General features: G+C 36.2%; 1 protein-coding gene across 9 annotated transcripts in view; it reads left to right on the top strand.

Annotated features, from left to right (window-relative positions):
• The window catches only part of Ppp1r12b (protein phosphatase 1 regulatory subunit 12B), a 205,910-nt gene that overhangs the window by 58,356 nt on the left and 126,489 nt on the right, over window positions 1–21,065 (top strand). For all 9 annotated transcript variants that reach the window (XM_076832223.1, XM_076832219.1, XM_076832222.1 and 6 more), the window contains exons 2-9: window positions 946–1,076; window positions 6,667–6,785; window positions 9,412–9,571; window positions 11,006–11,150; window positions 12,705–12,779; window positions 14,236–14,315; window positions 14,976–15,115; window positions 20,665–20,777. In XM_076832223.1, coding sequence (XP_076688338.1) covers window positions 946–1,076; window positions 6,667–6,785; window positions 9,412–9,571; window positions 11,006–11,150; window positions 12,705–12,779; window positions 14,236–14,315; window positions 14,976–15,115; window positions 20,665–20,777 — 963 coding nt within the window. The remainder of the gene's footprint in view (window positions 1–945; window positions 1,077–6,666; window positions 6,786–9,411; window positions 9,572–11,005; window positions 11,151–12,704; window positions 12,780–14,235; window positions 14,316–14,975; window positions 15,116–20,664; window positions 20,778–21,065) is intronic.

The raw sequence follows: 21,065 nt of genomic DNA, 5'->3' as shown, positions 1-21,065 counted from the left end.
GCAGTTTTACCCAACATTGCTTTTGCATCATTAGTGCAGATGTCGAAACAATGAAAAAAGTATAAAATCTCCTAATATTATTGTGAAAATAATTTTGATTTGGTTAATGGATTTTTTTTCTCAGTTGAAATTTTGATTAATTGATTGATTATGTAAATAAAGAAGAGGGTCCATAGGTGAGTTTTTAAAAGTTGTCTCATTTGTCTGAGTCCTGAAATATCTCAAGTGTTTTAGGACCATCTAAACCTGATATAATGATTATCTTTGTCACCATGAACCTTCTACCTCCATTTTGTTCTGTAGATTATCAAGAGAGCTTTTCGGTTTTTGTAGATCTCATTGCTATTTGTGACTCTTTTCTTCTAGACTGATAGGCCTAAAGCCTTTATTTAAAACCCTTCTGCATTCTTCCCTAATTTCTGGTAGGAGGTGGGCACATAAGGATCCCTGATCATCTGTAACTATAAACATCCTTTGCCATATTGTTTGAAGCCATTCAGAAAATACATGAAAAAAATACATTTCTTTTGTTTGAAATGATCCCCCTTTAGTAATCCTATAGTCTTAAACTATAAATTCCTACTGAGAAAATTACATCTGATAGTATGTGATTATTTTCCTTTAAACTTTGTAAGCAAATCAGTACTTACCAAATTTCTAACATGCTTTCCTTTGTATATTATAATGATGAAACAGCTTACCTATTTAGAAATCATTTTTACCCACTTCAGAAATCAATTTTATAATTAATCAAATTAGTACTATAAATAATAGTCCTATAGCACTTCTAAGTTTATAAGTCATGTTCTGTACATTTAGTTTGAAAAACATAAAAATTAATGTATTATTAGAACTGCTGGATATTGTCATGTCCAGAGTGGTGCCTATCACATAGTAGAACTTAATAAATTATTGTTGAATAAATGAATGGACTTTTCTTTTCAGGCCTGTATTGATGAAAATTTGGACATGGTGAAGTTTCTGGTTGAGAACAGAGCCAATGTAAACCAGCAAGACAATGAGGGATGGACACCCCTTCATGCAGCAGCTTCCTGTGGCTATCTCAACATAGCAGAGTGAGTTTCTGTTTGGGTTTGGTAGGAATAACCTTCATTTTTCTGCTCATAGAATTTGGATTTCATAAATAGTCATAATCTCTGTTATTAATTGCAAATTCATGAAGTTGACTATTTTTAAAGGCTAATTGATTGTATGTTTTACATAATTGCTAAATCTATAGTTTCTTTGTTGAAAGTTTTTGTTTGCTTTCATCTTCATATAATTTGTATTTGCTGGATTATGCAGTTAGATTCTGTCTGGTGCACTTTCTGGAATCACTTCTGAAGAACTCTAGCAGGGCACATGAGTAAGCAGGCTGCAGTTTTTTTTCTGGATGTCTTTATAAACCTGTTGTTTTTGTTTGTTTTTTAAATCAGTGTTTACAATGGAGTTTCATTCAGCCATAAAAAAGAATGAAATTGTGACAAATGCAGGAAAATGGATGGAACTGGAGAGTATTCTGTTAAGCAAAACTCAGAAAATCAAAATTCATGTTTTCTCTAATATGTGAAAGCTAGAGTAGAAAAAAGGAAAACAAGTAGGGTGAGAATCTCATGAATCAAAGGAGATCAGTAGAGTAGAGGAAAGAGACCAGGGAGAGGAAGGAGAAAGAAAGGAAAATATTGGCGAATTATTTTGACCAAATTATATTGTTATATTGTGTGCATAAACAAATATGTAAACAGATCCCACCATTATAACAACTATAATGTACCAGTACAAATATGGAGGGGAAAAAAAATCAATGCTTAAGGCCTAGGGCTGTAGCTTAGTGGTAGAGGGGTTCAATTCTCAGCACCACAGATAAGTAAATAAAGGTCTATCAGCAGTTTAAAAAAAATTTAAAAAATCAATGCTTAATACAAACAAAGGTGAAAATAACTGGTATGCTGGTATTTAGTAGAAGAAAGAACCTAAACATGTGGAACCAAGGAAGGGTAGAGATTGACATGTGTTCTCTACATTGGTTGAATGGATATGTTTAATAAAATAACAGTAGTAGTTATTAACTTCCATGACAACTAGTTGCCCCTCCCTTGGGCAGAAGAATTCTGACTACATTATGTCTGAGATATAAGAGGCACTAAAAAAATGTCTCTTGTAAGAAAGAATGATCAGGAAGGTTATTTTTACTTAGGAAAGAGGCTTTGGTGGTTGAAACATCTTTAAAATGAAGCAATTGAGTATATTCTAGATGAGGGAAAATTTATATTGATACAATAAATTCTTTATCACAATGTGTGTGGTCCTTTAGAAATGAGATTGCTTGTTTTAAGGCCTTTTTCAGTGATTATGATTAGAGCTCCATTACGTCTCTCTTATTTAGCAATCAGAAGTGAGAATGACATTGGCAGCTATATAGAGGTCTGAGAATAGCTTCCCACAGAATCTGATTTGCCCACATTTCCTGTAGGAGACCCTGTCTTGAGCCAGGGATGTTCATTGGGAGAAGTTAAACAAAGGGGTTCAGGGCTGGGGAAACAGTAGGCAGTATCACTGGGTTGCTTGTTCAAAGAAGCAGAGGACTGCTCAATCTGAAAGCTGAAAGAAATGAATAGTGTAGTTTCTTGCCTCTTATTTCCTTACTGTATTCTAAATTAGTAAAAGTCAGCCACCTCTTTATCCCCTAGGCTGTCCCCATTTCAGAGTCTCATAGGAAAGGCTCCCATTCTCAGCCTTATTCACCAGTGCCAGCATTTTGATGTCCAAGAGTTAAAGAGATTTCTTTGTCAAATAAATTTGATTTGATTTAATAAGAAATATAGAACATATTGGTCCTGCATTTTTTTGAGAATTGATTAATTTGTTCAGGTGGCATGTTTGTGATATTTGAGCTACCAAATCTCGTTACATTCAAGAATTCACTTCTTTTCATCCCCCTCCCCTCCCCACACACTTTTCTAGAGGAGCTTATGCTTAGAATTAGGATCATTGTGTTGGTCGGCATCACACTCCTGTGAAGTTGAGTGCAGATAAATGATTTTAATGAGACTTTTTAAATAGTAGTTATTTTAATTCATTTTTAAAACATAGTTCCTTTAGAAAAATGTTCAAAATTCAGAAATCTCCTGCTCAAATATTACCCTGAATGAAGTGAATCTCTCAGTTACTATTTCTTCATCTAATTATTACAAATTAGATCTATGAAAGTTTGATCATGATTGACCTGATATAGACCAGAATCCATTGCAGAGCTGGAATGGTAGTAGGGATGACCTTCTCTTTCATTATGCATATTGTTACTAGACAGATTTTGTTTTTACGGTCATTTTTTTTTTCAATACGTAGCCTTTTTTTTTTTTTTTTTTTTGCATTACTGGGGATCAAAGCCCAGGCCTCCTGAATGCCAGGCAAGTGCTCTACCACTGAGCTATACTCCAAGCCCTTATTATTTTTATTTTGAAACATGATCTCACTAAGTTGTCCAGGTTAGCCTCCTAGTTTCTAGGATTTCAGGAATGTGCCACCATGCCAGACTGTGGCATTATTTTTTATATGATGGAAAACATTTGTTTATATTATTCAATTTGGCCTCAGAGCCAATGAAGAATGTTTCAGTTAAGATCAGTCCTTGGCCATCTTGTCATTTTTCTTTTTTGGGGGAGGGCATTGGGAATTGAACCCAGGGGTGCTTTACGACTGAGCCACATTGCCAGTCCTTTTTATTTTTTATTTTGAGAGGGGGTCTTACTACATTGCTTAGGGTTTCACTGAATTGCTGAGGCTTGCTTCAAACTTATAGTCAATTCTGTTTCAGCCTCCTGTGCTGCTGGAATTATAGGTGTATGTCAATGCACCTGGCCTCTTTTTGTATCTTAAAGATCTTACATTTTGCATTCTTATTCCCAGGATCATTAGGAACTCTAATTTTCACAGAAGTAGAAAAGAATAAAAAGTAAACCGACTTTCTAGGAAGAATCAAATACATTGTATTTCATGTTCTGTGATGAATTTTTTGTCTCATGTTTATACTCAGTATGGTACATCAAAAGGAGGTTTAGAGATTATTTTTTTCCTCATTTCAACTTAAGTTGAGGCTTAATATTAGTTAACTGGGTATTAGATTTTTTAAAATATTTATTTTTAGTTATAACAATATCTTTTTTTTAAAAAAAGTTTTATGTGGTGCTGAGGATCTAGTAGCTGATTTGATAGGGCCTCAGTAAATGTTTGTTAATTTCAATTAACAAACTGGTGTCTAAAATGGTGCCTTACCATTGAGCGATATCCTGAACCCTTCTTATTTTGTATTTTGAGACAGGGCTGTGCCTCATGCATGGTAGGTGAGCATTCTACCTCTGACCCCCAATCCCAGCCCTGGGTATTAGATTTTTATTATCAATAGTGTTTGTTTAACTTAGAAGTAGCAGATTGACCCAAGGGTGAAACATTTAGTTTGGCTTATGGTTTATTGGGATGCTACATTTAATTTCCTTTCTTTCTCCCATAAAAAGTAGCAAAAAGGCCTTTTATCAGTAATGCATTAGAAAGAATAGGAAGGCTTTATTTTCTAAGGACATATATATTGAGCTAATAGTTATTTCTCAGCCTCTGGACACCTATAAGGATCCTTAGGGTAAAGTAGATACTATTTCATAGGTTGACATTTATTCTTGTTCAGGTAAAAGTGTTAAAACTAAAGAAGTTTTACTTTTTTCCCTAAAACAGGAGAATATGGGAAAATAGAGACAGTGAAGAGGGCACAGTTGTGGCCCTCACATTGCTTTGAGTGCTCCTGTGGTCTCATCGAGCTGCAGTGTGGGGTGGTGTGAGAGGAAGGCAAGAGAGAATTCAGTTAGTGAGAAGAGGCAAAGGCTTGAGAAGAAGAAATTGGGTTCCATCCAGTGGAGGAAACACTGAACTAAGGAGGAGAGCTGGGTGAGAGTGGGGTGTGTTTGGGAATAATAAGGGTTTTGTTTATAGTTTAGTCCCAACAAACATTTATTATGTGCTTATTATGTATATTATTTGTATTATGATTTTTCAGGGTGAGGGTATGTAAAAGGGAAGGAACCAGAAGAGAGGAGCCATTGAATATGAGGAAGTGAAAAAGAGAAACTGATGGACAGAATAGTGATATTTGATAGATTTAAGAATGCAGGTAGAGGGAGTTAACTCTGGAATTGAATAAGATCTGTCTTCCCCTAAGCCTGTGAGAGAAGGAAGAAGACAGTTGAAAATTAGATGAATTGTGAATACCTTTAAGTTTTACATATGTGGAATTGATTATAAATTAACAAACATTTAGTGAGGCCCTGTCAAACCAGCTACTAGGCACTGAGAAAGAATGTAGTGGCCATACATAGATTTTGGAGGGGGTTTACTGGGAGATTGAACCCAGAGGTACTTTACCATTGAGCCATATCCTGAACCCTTTTTATTTTGTATTTTGAGACAGGGTCTTGCTAAATTGCTTCGGGCCTCGCTAAGTTGCTGAGGTTGGCCTCAAACTTGTGATCCTCCTGCCTCATCCTCCCAAGTTGTTGGGATTACAGGTGTGTGCCACAACGCCTGACCCATATATTATTTTTTAAAAATTTCCTACAGTGCCTAAAGTAAGGTTCTCTGACCAATGATGTTTATTAATTTTTCAATGAATTAAAGTCTAATTTGCAGCTTTTCTTTCCCTTTAAGTGTCTGTGAATATTTGCTAGTGCTCCCAGCATTATTTGGATTCTCACTGACTCTGAAGTAGTTTGTTCTGGAGAAAGGTGAATTAGACTTGAATTCAAAGACTGGGGCCATAGTCTCTGCTATTTTCCATCTATGTGATTTTGAGAAAATTACTTAATATATGTGAGCCTCAGTTACTTAAAGGAGGATTAGTAATAACTACATTGCCTACTTCATGCCTAAGATTCATGATTTTGTGTGTGTGTGTGTGTGAGAAATCATTTTGAGAATAAAAGAGGACCCATGTAAGGTATTGAAATTATCAGTTTTTTCTTCTTTGGGATTAAGTATTCTATGTGGATTTAGAATCTCACCATTTATCATTTTAATGTTTCTTCTTCAGTGATTTAGTTTCCTCCAAAAGTACAGAAAATTTCACATACATGATTTGTTGAAGGGAAAGTTTTGTGGATGTATGATTTAAGAGGATTTGTGCAAATTTTAATGCATACTTTATTTTTCTATTTTCACATCCACAATACTACTTAGTAAACTCCAATGTGCACTTGGAAGTTTTCATTAGATTTATTTATTTATGATGCTTTTAGGGGCTCTCTTTCATTCCTAATATTAAATGCAAGGTAACTCCTTTTGGAAACCCTGTTTGGACTTCTGAGATGGTGGACATGTTTTAAAGACTACATGGTATTTAGAAACTTCTTGCTGTCCACTGGAGTGAGAGAGAGACTGGGAATTAGGTATATGACTATGAAAGAAATCCTACTATTGACATTGCTCTTGTCAGGAAATGGAGAAACTTCCAGCTCTAATTATTAAAGGCTAATGAAGTTGAAAATTAATAATGAAACACCTTATTTGGGACCATATTTAAAGCCCTGAAATAGGCCTTGCTCTACACAGAACTCCATATGCACAAGTATAAATTAATATTAGATTACAGAGATAATATTCATCCTGAGTCTTGTTGCACAGGTATTTCATTAACCATGGAGCCAGTGTGGGTATGGTGAATAGTGAAGGTGAGGTCCCTTCTGACCTTGCAGAAGAGCCAGCCATGAAGGATCTTCTTCTGGAGCAAGTAAAGAAGCAAGGTAACCTAGAGACTATGCTGGACCCAGAGGGACTCTCTGCCCCCTGTAGAACATAATTCTTTTTATTGGTTAAAACTTTTGATTATCATATAACAGGAAAGGATTAGATCTGACTGCACAGCATTAATCAATTACCAACATCATGTAACAACTCAACAAGAATAGGCGAAATGCCAAAAGAATGGCTAGTCATTCCTGGTTTTTGCCATTCTGAGGTTGTATACTCACTGGATAGGTAGAAGTGACCGGAAGAGGAGTGTGAACTTTTTTATGGGTGCATATATGTTAGATTTGCTACACATTGTGGAGTTCAAAGAAAAGAATGGGATACAGTGTGGCCACATTCATTTTGTAACTTTGCATCTTTTTTCTTGAGAACAGAAGTTGATACTAGTAAATATATTTATTTTAATTTCTGAAATGATTTTTATATTAATCTTAAAATTATTCTGGTAGTTTAATCAAGTTAGGAATATGATTTAGAAGAATATGCTCTAAAAAGGTTTTTTGTTTTGTTTGTTTGTTTTGGTAGTTTTAGAAGAATTCATTTCAGGGAATGGGGTAGGATTCTCCTACTAAAGGTCTCTGGGTTCTTTTAATTTAAAAATGTTGAATAACACTAGGTAGAGAACAGGAGAACAGGTCTTAGGGAATTCTGCTAGAACTGTCACAAAACTTTAGATGTGATTTGCAGTGCTGTTTTTGTTTTGTTTTGTTTTTGGGGAAAGGGAGTTGGTAAACAACCAGACCCACAATCTGTAGTTTATCCCAAAGGATTTAGCTCCAGGTACTTTTTCTGTTATGACCCTTTAAAGCAATCAGGGCCATCTGACCATGCCCATTTGTTTACAAGCTGCTTTTGTGCTACAGTAGCAGAGTTAAGTAGTTCTTTTTGTTTGTTTGTTTGTTCTTTTTCGTTACACATAACAGTGGAATGTATTTTGTGTATCAAACATACAGGGAGTGTAACTTCCCATTCTTGAGGTTGTACAATATGTGGAGTTACACTAGTCATATATTCATATATGAACGTAGGAAAGTTATGTCTGATTCTTTCTATTGTCTTTCCTATTTCTATCCCCCCTCGCTTCCTGTCATTCTCCTTTGTTTAATCCAGTGAACTTCTATCCCCTCCTCCTTATTGTGAGTTAGCATCTGGATATCAGAGAGAACATTCAACCTTTGGTATTTTGGGATTGGCTTATTTCATTTTGCAAGAGAGTCTCCAGTTCCATCCATGCCATAATATTATTCTTCTTTATGGCTGAGTACTATTCCATTGTATATAATACCGCAGAGTTGAGTAGTTCTAATATACCAGATGGCCAGCAAACCCAAAAATATTTAATATTTGACCCTTTATAGAAAGGATATTGCAAACCCACCTTAAAATAATGATGTTCTAGGTCAACAACTACTGTTTTTATTGCCTTCTACATATGGTTTTGTGCCCTATTGAACTGAAGGCTTTGGTGCTGTTTACCCTTGCATCTCACTCAGTTGCATCTTCTACAATATGTTTTACAATTTACAGATAATTTTTTAAACAAACCAGTTTTTAAAGTAGTTTTGGTTGGAGAGTCTACTTTTCCTATTTTGATTGTTGACTCTTCAGTTAAGGATTATACTCTGTTGGAATAGACATTCATATATATGCCTAACTTTGTAGCACTGTTAACTCCCCTTATAGTGTGTGGAGTTCTTGTCTGTTCTTCACCCCTTCCTCTCCCCAGATTAGACAGATAATACTTAGGTAGCTTCCAGGTTTTCATTTAAGAGTGGAAAGGGAGCAGACCAAGCACAGAAAAGACTGATAATGAAGGTGGAACTCTTTGAATGGGTATGTTTATATTTGAGACATTTCATTATTTAGAGTGCCCCATCTCAGCCCTTCTTCATTGGCATGGGTATTGGAGAGTGGCTGGCTAAAGGGAGCAATTCTTGAAGTTCCTCCATCATGCTTTTGACTGTTTTTTCAGCCTGCAGATCACCTACTCAATTCTGAAGTATTATGTATAGCTTCAGGTCACTGTATTTTTCTGTATATGGAAACAAGCTTTAGAGATAGTTTATTTTAAAATATGTCATACCTGAAACCAACATCTTTAATACTAACCTTTTGGTGTAATGAGTGGAAAAGAAAAACAGGGATCAAGTATTTCAGAGTTCTAGTATCACTAATGTGTTTTGTAGTTTTAAGCAAGGCATTGAAACTTTTCATGTTTATTTCCTTATGTGATAAATAGGGATATTATACTCACTTCAAAGAATTGTTTGGAAACTGAAATGATACAACATAAAAGAACCTTGAAGTTTATAGCTTTGTGCAAATATTATAAGTAAAAATAATATCCCCTCTGATTTTTATGTTCTGTTGAAAATGATTTAGGCATGTTTCCTCAATGGATCTGCATCACATAATATTTAGCCTGATGATTTAACCTGGTAAGACCATTAATGTGTGTGCAAATTCAGCTGCTTTCCTAAATTTGATGACTATCCAGTTTGATAATTAAACTGTTATCTGTGGTTATATTTATGATGTGTTTTGAATCTAAGGAAAATAACCTGTTAGACTTGAGTAGAGTTTTAGTAATGCTGGCTGTCTGATATATTACTTCTATAGGAATTGATCTAGAGCAGTCAAGAAAGGAAGAAGAGCAACAGATGTTACAGGATGCCCGCCAGTGGCTCAACAGTGGGAAAATAGAGGATGTGAGGCAGGCCCGCTCAGGAGCCACAGCCCTCCATGTGGCTGCTGCCAAGGGCTACTCTGAAGTGCTCAGGTATTGTTTCTGTATATCAATCAGTAGTTTGGTTTACTGGGATGAGATGAGATGAGTTTTGAATGCCGAAGGTGAATTAGATTTTCAACTATGATGTGTTTCCTTTTTTGTTGATCATGCAGTTTTTTGTCCCCCCACCCCATATTTTGCTGATATTAGGCCACAGATAGTCTACCTCCCTCCTGCCATCCCTCTAGCTTTTCACTGAAATGTATGGTATATGAAAAAAAGTTAAGATACACAGACCTTGTCCCATTCTATGAATTTGTCATTAATTCCCCTGCAACTTTCTCCTCTTAGGACCTGCAATGCAGGACAGACCTATGATCATTTTGGTCCTTTTTGACTTAAATAATTTCTTGGGACTCTTTAGATCAATCTTTCAGATCTTGAATATGCAGTGTCTAGAATAGTCAAACTTACATGAGGGATTTGAATTCTGCTATGTCTATTCCAGTTTTTCTTACATCTGTGTTTTATGTAGCTTTTGGTGCTTAGAGTTGAAAGGTTTTCCCAAAAACGTGGGTTGCTGAAGGCACTGTGTATGCCATTGCTGCCAAACTTCTTCAGTGTTCTATATTCAACCTAATATGGGGTTTCTAATAGATATGGCAGTGTGTTGTACTCCATGTCTGTCCAAGTGTGACATCTATACTGTGCTCAATTAATTCTTGGAAGATTTCTGGAGCTTCACAATAAAGGGCCTCAGCCAGCTCAGTGCAATTTGGGACTTCTGGAGTCATATCTTTACATGTATAACATGGTTACAGTTAGATTAAAGCTTTAAAGTTAGTGTCTGCAGATACTCTTGTAGAGTAGAAGGTATGAGATTCTGTAGTAAACCTATGATATTGTGGAAAGACCAACCAGAAAGTATCTTGAAGAAATATGAGCCCTGTTTTATGTTAATTTCTCCTTGCCCTGGAAAATAGAGAGCATATTCTATAATAGAGTTGTATGACTTGGTTAATTGAATTAGGTTTTTGTTAGTCTCAGGTACACATCTATCTTTGCACTCCCCTTATACAGTATACATGGATATGTGTAGGAAATGCCATACAAATGACCTTTTTGAGGGGCTCAGTTAAAATATCATCTATGATTTATGCTCAAAGTAGCAATTATGAAACCATAGCTATGCTTTAGAGGGCAGAAGTAATCATAGAATGAATCCCTGTAGTTCAGGGCTCAATCTGAAATATCAGTTAATTTGGAAAGCACCTACAGGTTGAGCATCCCTAATCCAAAAATCTAAAATCTGAAATATTCCAAAATCTGAAATTTTTGAGTGCCAATATAATGCCCCAAGTGGAAAATTCCACACCTTTAAAGCCCATAATTATTTAACATATTGTATAAAATGACCTTCAGCTTTTTTGACAGAAAATTGTAAAATTGAAAAGAGAAATGTAATATTTGGGGTTTTCTTCTTAGACTTCTAATTCAGGCTGGCTACGAACTCAACGTTCAGGATCTTGATGGCTGGACTCCCCTCCATGCAGCAGCGCACTGGGGAGTGAAGGAGGCTTGTTCCATCCTGGCAGAAGCACTCTGTGACATGGATATCCGGAACAAACTGGTTAGTGAGTCTAAATCTCTAAAACGCAATGAGTTTGGTGGTTGAGTCTCTAGAACAAAATGGCCAGGTGACTGCTCTGGAGAAATGTGCATCCCTGGTAACTGTGATGTTGCCCTCACCTGCCTGCCCTTACCTATTGTCAACACAGAGAAGTGTTGCTACATGAAATAAAACCCCATTACCCTAGTGAAGCCCTTAAAACAAACTTGGCAAAAAAGAAAAAAAAAAGGCTTTCAGAAACCTAAGGCCACTATTTATAGTGAAGTATGGAAGAGTTGTTATTTTTCAAATCATTTTTTTAACAGCTGAGCTCTATTCACATTGAGTCATTTAAAAATGTTACAATAACAAAGAACTTTGAGTTTTGGCTGAAAATAGCCTTATTCAGCCTCACTTCAAGCATCTTAGAAGCCCTGAATTCCAATCCTTGTCTCCTAATTTTCTAAGAACCCAGAGATAATGGACTTTTTTTTTCTTTTTTCTTTTTCTTTTTTTTTGTACTGGATTGGAACTCAGGGGAGCCTTTCCACTGAGCTACATCCCCCAGTCTTTTGGAGTCACAGTCTCACTAAGTTGCTGAAGGTCTTGCTAAGTTGTTTAGGCTGGCCTTGAACTTGCGATCCTCTTGCTCAGCTTCCCAAGTTGCAGGAATTACAGGCATGCAGCACTATACCTGATTTGGACTCTTTAATTAGTAGATGTTCTTATCTGCCTCACGTCTCCTTTGGGTCCTGGTTTCATTCTCAGACTATAGGTCAGAGTCCTTAATTGGGCTGATGTTTTCTAAAAGAGAAAACCTTCCTATCTGCCCTTTTGTTACTTAAAGGGAGATGATTTCTGTGAGTTATCTTTGGTACACATGTTTCTGAACCTCCCCCAGAGGTTTTTAAGAGCCCTTATTAAATTCATCATTGTAATTAAGACCTTTTTTAGAGAAGGTACAAGTAGAAGTTTCCCTTGATTATTTGCCAACAGGCAATAAACATTAGAAATGATGTGGTGATATTTCCTCAATACTGTTTTGTATAATATGAAGCTCTCTGCTTAATGGGTTTGCTGTTTCTTACAGAGTTTCCCATGTAATAGATGAAGGCCTGTCATAAAGTAGGGTAGATTAATTTGGAAAGCACCTACAGGTTGAGCGTCCCTAATCCAAAAATCTAAAATCTGAAATTCTCCAAAATCTGAAACTTTTTGAGTGCTAATATAATGCCCCAAGTGGAAAATTCCACACCTTTAAAGCACACAATTATTTAACATATTGTATAAAATGACCTTCAGGCTGTATGTACAAGTTGTATATGAAGAATGAATGATGTTTGTGTTTAGACTTGGATCCTATCCTCCATATATCTTATTATGTATATGCAAATATTCCAAAATCTGAAAAAAATTCAGAGACTTCTGGTCCTAAGCATTTTGGATAAGGGATACTCAGCCTGTATCATTCGAATCTAAGGCAGAAAGTGAATATTGCATAGTCCCTGATAAAATAAAGTTACATAATAACTGCTTCTATTTTCTAACAGTCATTGTGCCCCTTTTCGCTCCCAGGGTCAGACACCATTTGATGTGGCTGATGAGGGTCTTGTGGAGCATTTGGAGATGCTCCAGAAGAAGCAGAATGTGGTGAGTCACTGTTTCATACTTTGAAAGCTTTTCTAGCAGTTTGCGGTCTACAGTGGGTATCACAGTTGCTTGCTTTTATTATGTCTGTTGAGAACTGAACTGGACATTTCCGCATTCCAGAGATATTCATTGTTTCCTTCAGGAACTATCAAGAGTCTGTTAGAAGAAAGTATTCTAGAAACCACTGTTGTTAAAGTTTGCTTGTTGTAAGATAGCCTTGAAGCAGATGAAAGCAACAAACAACAACAACAACAACAAAAAACTACACTTGAGTTCTAGAAAATGCTTATGTTCAAATTAAGAGCTTTTTTTCCAAATGAATACTAGAATGTAGGACTCATAATTTTTTCTTTCTCTTATTAACTAAAAGTATATAATTTAAAGCATATTGATTATAAAGAGGAATATTTATCTTTCTTAACAAATATAAAATGATAAAACAGTTATTTGGTATTGGACAGTATTGGTCAGTGATTCATGCTTATTCTAGATTCCATGAAACATCCAAAATTCAGTCCTCTTCTCCTTCCTCTTCATTTTAAATCTTTTTTTGGTTTGGTTACCTGTGCCATTCTGCTTAGTGCTACACACACCTGGTGCCCATGCACAAACTGCAGCATGGAAAACCACCTCCAATAAAGAAATGAAGAATGAATGTGTCACATTTACTCCCCACAAAGGGGATGAGTAATTTGTGGTCACTGAGGAGAATAAAGATCAGTGACCACAGGGTAGAATAGGAAAAAAAAAAAAATCAGTGGCTTTCCTGTTATATAGCAGCAACAGTCTTCCTAATATAAGATGTATACTTTGCATAGTTAGGTTTTTAAAACCTTTTTATTCTGAAATAATTTTTCATTCACAAAGAAATTACAAAAATCATAGAGAAGATTCCTATAAATTCTTTACCAAACATTGTTATGTTTTTGAGCCTAAATAATATTGTCACTGAATAACATTTCTACAATTATGATAATGATTCATACCCATGTCTCCTACATAACTTTAGGCTCTAGGGATAGAATACATATTGTCTAGAGCATGCATCTAAATATCATTCTAAGGGCTAATTTCCCATTTTGGTACCTGTGTTTTCTTTAGAATTATTGTCAACTTATTTTAGTTAGGGATCATATAGAATTCTTTCCAAATTGCTGCTGGCCTTTTGTTCTTCAGAAGCTAGGTTTTTTTGGGATTTGGGTATTTGAAGCAGGAAGTTTTCTTGAAGCGTTAACACCATGTTTTTTCTTGTCTAATCTGGATGAGGATTTTCCTCTGTCATTTTTTCCTAAGGAGACCCAGCTGATGTGTTTCTCTTTTTTTCAGTTTCTTTTCCCCTACTTTAGTGTGGGTTCTGTCTTCTTCAGGGTGATAGTGCCATTGGGTTCTTCTTAATACTGCTGATTTTTCACCAGTAGTCAACTTTTTTCCTTTTCTCTATTTTATCAATTTTCAGCTTCGAAGTGAAAAGGAGACACGAAATAAACTCATTGAGTCAGACCTGAACAGCAAGTTGCAGAGTGGACTCTTTAAGAAGTAAGATACTTGGGCTTGAGGAATGGGTTCAAGCTGTGTTCTAATATATCAGACTGACCCTGAGAATTTAAATGGTGAAGAAACTATGTTTGTTTTAGTCAGATCATCTTCAAACATGTTAAAAAGTTTAGGGGACAGGGAGACGGCATTGATATGGGTGAAAAACACTGAGAATAGGTGAATGTGCTTTAAACTTAGAAATTAATGAAGACTGCATGCATGCAGCGTTTCTTCTATCCTAGCTTGAGGGTTCTTAGTCCCACCTATTCCCATAAATGCACTGTAAGTTCTGTTGTTTACCACTGTTTTGGTGCCTAGCATGATTCCTGGCATGTAATAAGTTGTGAGTAAGCATCTGTTAAGTTTTTGCTTTTTTGTATCTACCCATCATCACAAGTCATGGTTTCCTATTTTTCTGTATGTTGAACAGGCCAGATCTCCTCGAGTCATATTCAAGAGTCAATACTACACCTTAATCTAAAAAAAAAAAAAAAAAAAAAACAAAAACTCCAGGGTTCAGATGAACACATAGATATAAAGAAGGATTTAAATATATTTCTACTATTGCCTCTCTATATATTATAGTCTATAGATTTGTTCTCTTTATTTTACCTGTTGTCATTACTTCTGAATTACATTCAACTTGTGTCTTTAATTTAGCAAGGAGAAGATGCTATATGAGGAAGAGACACCCAAGTCCCAAGAAATGGAGGAAGAAAATAAAGAATCCAGCAGCTCTAGTTCAGAGGAAGAAGAAGGTGAAGATGAAGCTTCTGAGTCAGAAACTGAGAAGGAGGCAGGTAATGCAAAGATTCTCCATTTCCACTGCTTGTCAGAAAGCTGGCCAGGCCTCAAGGCACTGCAAATTTAGTTTTCAAAGAAAAGAGATCAAATTGCTAGTGACAACTTGTTTATAAAAGCTGTGAGCTCTGTTAAACTATATCTTCCAGTTTCTATGCAGCCATATAGTAAGGTGCACAGAGAATTCTGTGTGAGGGAGCCAGCTGTCCTAACCTTGAATTTGTAAATAGCATCAAGATCAGATTCCAAAAAGTCACTATGTATCTTTGGGTCAAATACTTCTGATGAACTGGTGAAAATTTGTACTTAGTTCTCAGGTTAGTTTGATTCCCTAAACAGAATCCTAAAATCGACCACCCTCCCCACCCCACCCCCCATCCCCCATCTTTCTCCTTATTATATAAAGTTCCTTCAGGTCCTGAATAGAGGATTAAGAAAGGAACAATATCATATTTACCTTTATGATTCTTTTTAGTGGAGGGGTAATGCTGGGAATTGAACCCAGGGGCATTCTAACACTGAACTTAGACTCCTGCCCTTTCATTTTTTCAGACAGGATCTCACTAAGATCCTTCTGTCTCAGCCTCCTGAGTAGCTTGGATTGCAGGTGTGCACCACCATGCCTGGCTTATCTTTATCATTTTTTTTTTTTCTTTTTGTGTCGGGATTGAACCTAGGGGTGTTTAACCACCAAGCCACATCTCCATTTCCTTTTTTTTCTAAGTTGCTGAAGTTGGCTTAAAACTTGAGATTCTCTTGCCTCAATCACCCGAGTCATTGGGATTACAGGCCCTATATGACTTTCATTGATAACAGTACAGTCCTTCCCAGGTATTCTGGAAAATTGGTTTTAGGACCCCTCTAGATAATCAAAATTCTTAGATGCTTAAGTCCCTTATTTAAAACGACACAGTATTTGCTTATAAACTATGCACACCCTCCTGTGTACTTCAAATAATTCTAAGTTACTTATAATATACAATGCAATATAAATGCTATGTAAATAGTTGTTACACTGTATTGTAGGGAATAATGATGGGGAAAAAGTCTGTACATATTCAATATGTATACATTTTTTTTCTTGAATTATTTTCAGTCCATGGTTAGTTGAATCTATGGAAGTTTAACTGTACATCTCATATGGAGATTCTTAAGTTTATTATTGACAAGACAGGAGCCCTAAAAATGAGAATGAGGTGCTGAACATGGTCAGATCATTAAGCTATAAAATAGCCTATAGGTTTGGTTTTGTAAAGGCTGGCAATCATTGAGAAATAATAAGCTGGATTTTACTGAATAGAAATTCAGCTGCAAAGAATAATTCTCATAGATAATTGGAAAGAACTGGTAAGCTAAGATTTTAATTGCACATATGCCCTGCATTCATTGGCACATTATCCCTCCAGATTTGAGTTCATGAAAAAAAAATGACATTTCCAGTTTGAAAACCAAGTTAGAGGGGAAGAGGCCACCCATTAAGTTTATAATGAAGTCTTATTTTCCTCTGAATTCTGTTGTAGCTGGACTACCTATAATGAAGATATTTAACTTACTCTGTTGTCTTGGCCCAAGCTTCTGATGATGTCTGGCTTTCCTGATATGGTTTCCGTCAATCATGGGAGAATATCACCTGTACTTCATGTTTCAATCTGAGGCTCACTGAATGTCACCAGAGGTTAGAGTCCATCAGTGCCATAGAGAAGACAGACACAAGCTAGGTTTTCAATATAGGAGATGACCTTATATTCATTGAGACTTGGATTTCTATTATTAATCAGGTGTAGCTTGCTCTGGAAATGCAGTGTCAGTACTTAAAAAGATTCATAAATGTGTTTCTTTTTGTCCTTTGTATTAGCTATTGAGCATTGACATATTGCCAAGTTTTCAGATATTACCCGGAATTAATATTGGGCTTGCTCTATGCTATATCTACTAAGGTATTTTAAAAAAATGGGAGGGAGCTGCTTGAACTCCAGGCATTGCTTGTGATTTGTACCACCACCCCAGATCTCATTCCCTGCAGCCCATCTCCATACTGCTGTTGGAGTAAAATACCTACAACACCCTTATAACTATCGTGTACCTAATTCAAAAGCTAGAACTACCTCCTCACTCCACCTTTGCCTATGGACTAAGTCCCAAACTCTGTAGCCTGGCTGTCAAGACCTTTCATAATCTATCTCCAGCTGACCTTTCCAGTGCTACATACAGGCAAGGACATATTATAGTCAGACCATATTGATCGATTTCTTTAAACATGCTGTGATCTCTCCTGCTGTTGAATGTTTATTTGTACTTTAAAATTTATTTCAGGCCTTCAGATACTTGTTTAGTGAGTTCTGTTAGGAGCTTTAGGATCTAGCAGATTCAAATGGTGATTTTTTAGGTTTTTCTGATAACTGAAATATGCAAATAATGAACCCCTTTTCTATTCTCCCACCCAACAGTATTGCTCCCCTGTTTGTATCCCTCTAGCACCATGTTCTTAATTCTCTTCTAGTACTCATTGTTTTGGCTGGGAACACTGGGTTTATTATTATGCCCCCAGGTCTCAGCACAATGTCTGGCACATGGCAGGCACTCACATTCATTAAATGTTTTTTGTTGAATATGTCTAGTAGGGGAATAGAAAGGCATATATACATGAGTAAAATACATGCCATGTGAGAGAGATTAATCCAATCATTGGCATTCACTAGTAAGAAAGATTATGTTTAGTTCAGGGAATTATAATAAAACTTTACATCTGCAGTGCATTTTACTTTGCAACACACATTTAAACATTTTTATTTAATCCTCATAATCACACTCTGGGGTATATATCATTATCACCACTTTTTAGATTGAGAAATTGACACCATAGGAGGTTAGGTGAATTAGGTTTCGTAGATAGCACATATAGTTTTGATCTGGAGCTCCTCAGAGTAGTAAGGGACCAGTGCAAATTATCTGCACAGAAGTGAAAGATGAAATTAGAAAAGGTTGAGATCCCCAAGGAAAAGACTTTAGAGAAAAGAGGTACAAAAAAGAATCTTGACATACTGTGCTTAGGATGTGAAGTGGAAGGAAGTGAAATAGAATCACTGAAGGAGGCAAAGAAGGTGTGACCAGAAAAATTGAGGAAAACCAGGATGCATCATTCTACCTCAGAAACCAGGGCTGTAGTGAGAAGGGAGAGCTGAAGGATGACACAGCAATTAGGAAGTCACTAGTAATCCTAGAGAGCAGTTTCACTAGCCTGGTGTGGGCAGAAACCAGATGGTTCTAGCAAGCTTCCCTACTCATTTCTGCAGTTCTCTGCCAACTGAAATTTCACTCATGTCCCAAATCCCAGCTCCAATCAACTTTTTCTTTATGGAGCCCTACCATATAAATATATGGTTTTCTTCCCTCCCCTGATTCCTGTAGCTATTGTTTGAATGTCTGGTGTATTACTTTTTTCCTGATGTTTAATATTTGAATTATTTGGTTTGTTGCTCTTCCTTTCTGCTCTTCTCCCATCAGCAAGCTTTGGAAGCACTTGAAAGTAATGTTTCTTGATCGACTTGCTGTGTACCATAGTTCCTAGCACATGGCCTTCTATTAAGGTGCTCAATAAATATGTGGGGAAAATGCAAGGAAGTGCATTATACCAAAACCTTTCCAAATATTGCCTGTGTCGTAGTAAATTAATACTTGTTGAATGCATTTATCCTAATTTTAAAGACCCACAGATACAACTTTTTAATATGATATTTTTCATGTGTCTTATGTTGTAGTAAAGATATTAATTATATTTTGAGGTGAACATAAGCATTTTGATTAGAGTTTTTCTTTTTCCCCTTTTATTTATTTGACTTAAATATTTTGTGAATCAATTATTTATTGCTGAGTAAAAACTATCCCCAAACTTAGTGGCTTAAAACAATAATACTTTATGTGTACCAAATTCAACGGATTGGCAATTTCAGAAGGGCTCAGTTGTATGATTTGTGTCTCCTCATGGTAATGCTGGGTTCACTCATGTTTGTATAGTCAACTGATGAATCATCTAGAGGGATGAGGTCCTAGATGGCAGGATGTTTAGTGCAAATGAGCCATGTGACTCGTATCTTCAAGCAACTTAGCTTCTTCTTCATGTGGCAGATGCTTCAAAAAGCAGTCAAAGGCCAAAGCTCAGTGTATAGGCACTTTTCAAACTTAACTTTTGTCACATTTTCTAATGTTCCCTTGGCCATAGCAAATCACCTGGCTAAGCCCAGAGTCAATGTAGAAATGGATTGGATTCATGGAGACATGATTTGCACAAGGGTATAGATTCGCGGAGACATGATTTGTTGGGAGCTATTACAGTAACAGTCTGTCACATTTGGCTAGTAAGCTGGATTTCTCAGGGCTACAGATAACTCAGTATTTAAAGAATGCCTTGAATATTCACAATAATTAAAAAAAACATTATTTTTTTAAAAATGAGGGATTTACTATGGCCAGACAATGAGCTATGCAGTTTTAGAACATAATCTCTAATCTTTATCATAATTCCCACAAGGTAAGACTCAGTGAGAAAATAGAGATTTAAATATAAGTAAACTTTTCTAGTATCACACAGTTAGGATATAGTTTAAAATTGTCACATAATTCATGAGTAGGTTACTCTGGGGTTGTTTCCAGAGTACACAAATCAGAATCAGTGCATCATTCACTAGACACAGGCACAGTGGTAGTTATTTAGTTTGTAGCAATAAAAAGACAAGCTTTCTGATTGATAACCCTACCGATATGGACCACTCATTTATATTATGTGAGTTCAGCAATAATATTATTCTGTAGCTCACCCTCCAATCTCTTTTTACCTTTATTTCCTATTGTAACCATAGGAATTTCCACTATTTAAAGTAGGCTGGCCATTTTGCTGACCATCAGATGTATGTCTTTTGATTTCTGAGCCATTACTCATGCCCCTTCTTCCTCTTCCACCTGTCAGTCAGTACTGTCTTCCAGCTTCCTCTGTGGTTCTGTTCTAAAGAACCCTGACTAATGTAGCAATTTTCCCTGTTTCTTCCCTCAGAGGATCTGCCTCCTCTGAAATTCTCTAGCACTTGTTGATCTGAATCAACCACTTTAGTACCTGAATTTTATATGACATTATGTTATTATCATTGTAAAGAGTCTTATCTCTTTTGATTATAATTACCTAGAAAACAAAGTCTATCTTGTACTTTTTGTTTTTTCCCCTGCCAAGCAACCCCCAAACACATATTCTTCCCAAGTAGTAACTAATGAATTCTATATATGATTTTACTGATAATGTATAAACAATTTTCACTTTTCATCTGGAAATTAGAGTTGGAGCTTACATAAAGAATCAGGGCATAACTCTGCCAAAGACACAAGATGGGAATACTATCTCCACAGTGGCTGGAGAGTTCATCTTAGTTTGAGTTTAGTATTACATGGCCCTAAAATCTGTTCTGATAACAAGCCTTTTCTGTTAGCAGAAAAGAACATAGACACACAAAGGTATGGTTTTCATACTTGGACTTGTTACTTCTCTTATCTTAAATAACAGATAAAAAGCCAGAAGCCACTGTCAACCATTCCAACTCTGAAAGCAAGAGTAGTGTCATGGAGCAGATACCAACACCAGCTCAGAATACCTTCTCTGCCTCTTCTGCTAGGAGAGTGAGTACTTTGGAATTATTTGGGTATTATATTTCACCCTCCTGCAATAATACATATTTAGAAAGGACTCAAAGATATGTTCTTGTAAAACAATAAAGATATACTTTTGCCTTAGTCCTCTCCTAGAACAAAATACCACACTGGTTGATGTAAGCAATTGAAATTTATTCCTCACAGTTCTGAAGGCTAAGAAGTCCCAGACCAATATACTGGATTCAGTATATGAGCCATGTGACTCTTCTGTCTTGAAGATGGCCACCTTCTTGCTATGTCCTAACATGGTGGAGA

The sequence above is a fragment of the Callospermophilus lateralis genome, chromosome 13, assembly GCF_048772815.1.
Source record: "Callospermophilus lateralis isolate mCalLat2 chromosome 13, mCalLat2.hap1, whole genome shotgun sequence".
In the NCBI taxonomy this organism is placed as follows: domain Eukaryota; kingdom Metazoa; phylum Chordata; class Mammalia; order Rodentia; family Sciuridae; genus Callospermophilus; species Callospermophilus lateralis.
Note: the sequence above shows the minus strand (reverse complement) of the source record. Positions and strands in the feature narration are given on the sequence as shown.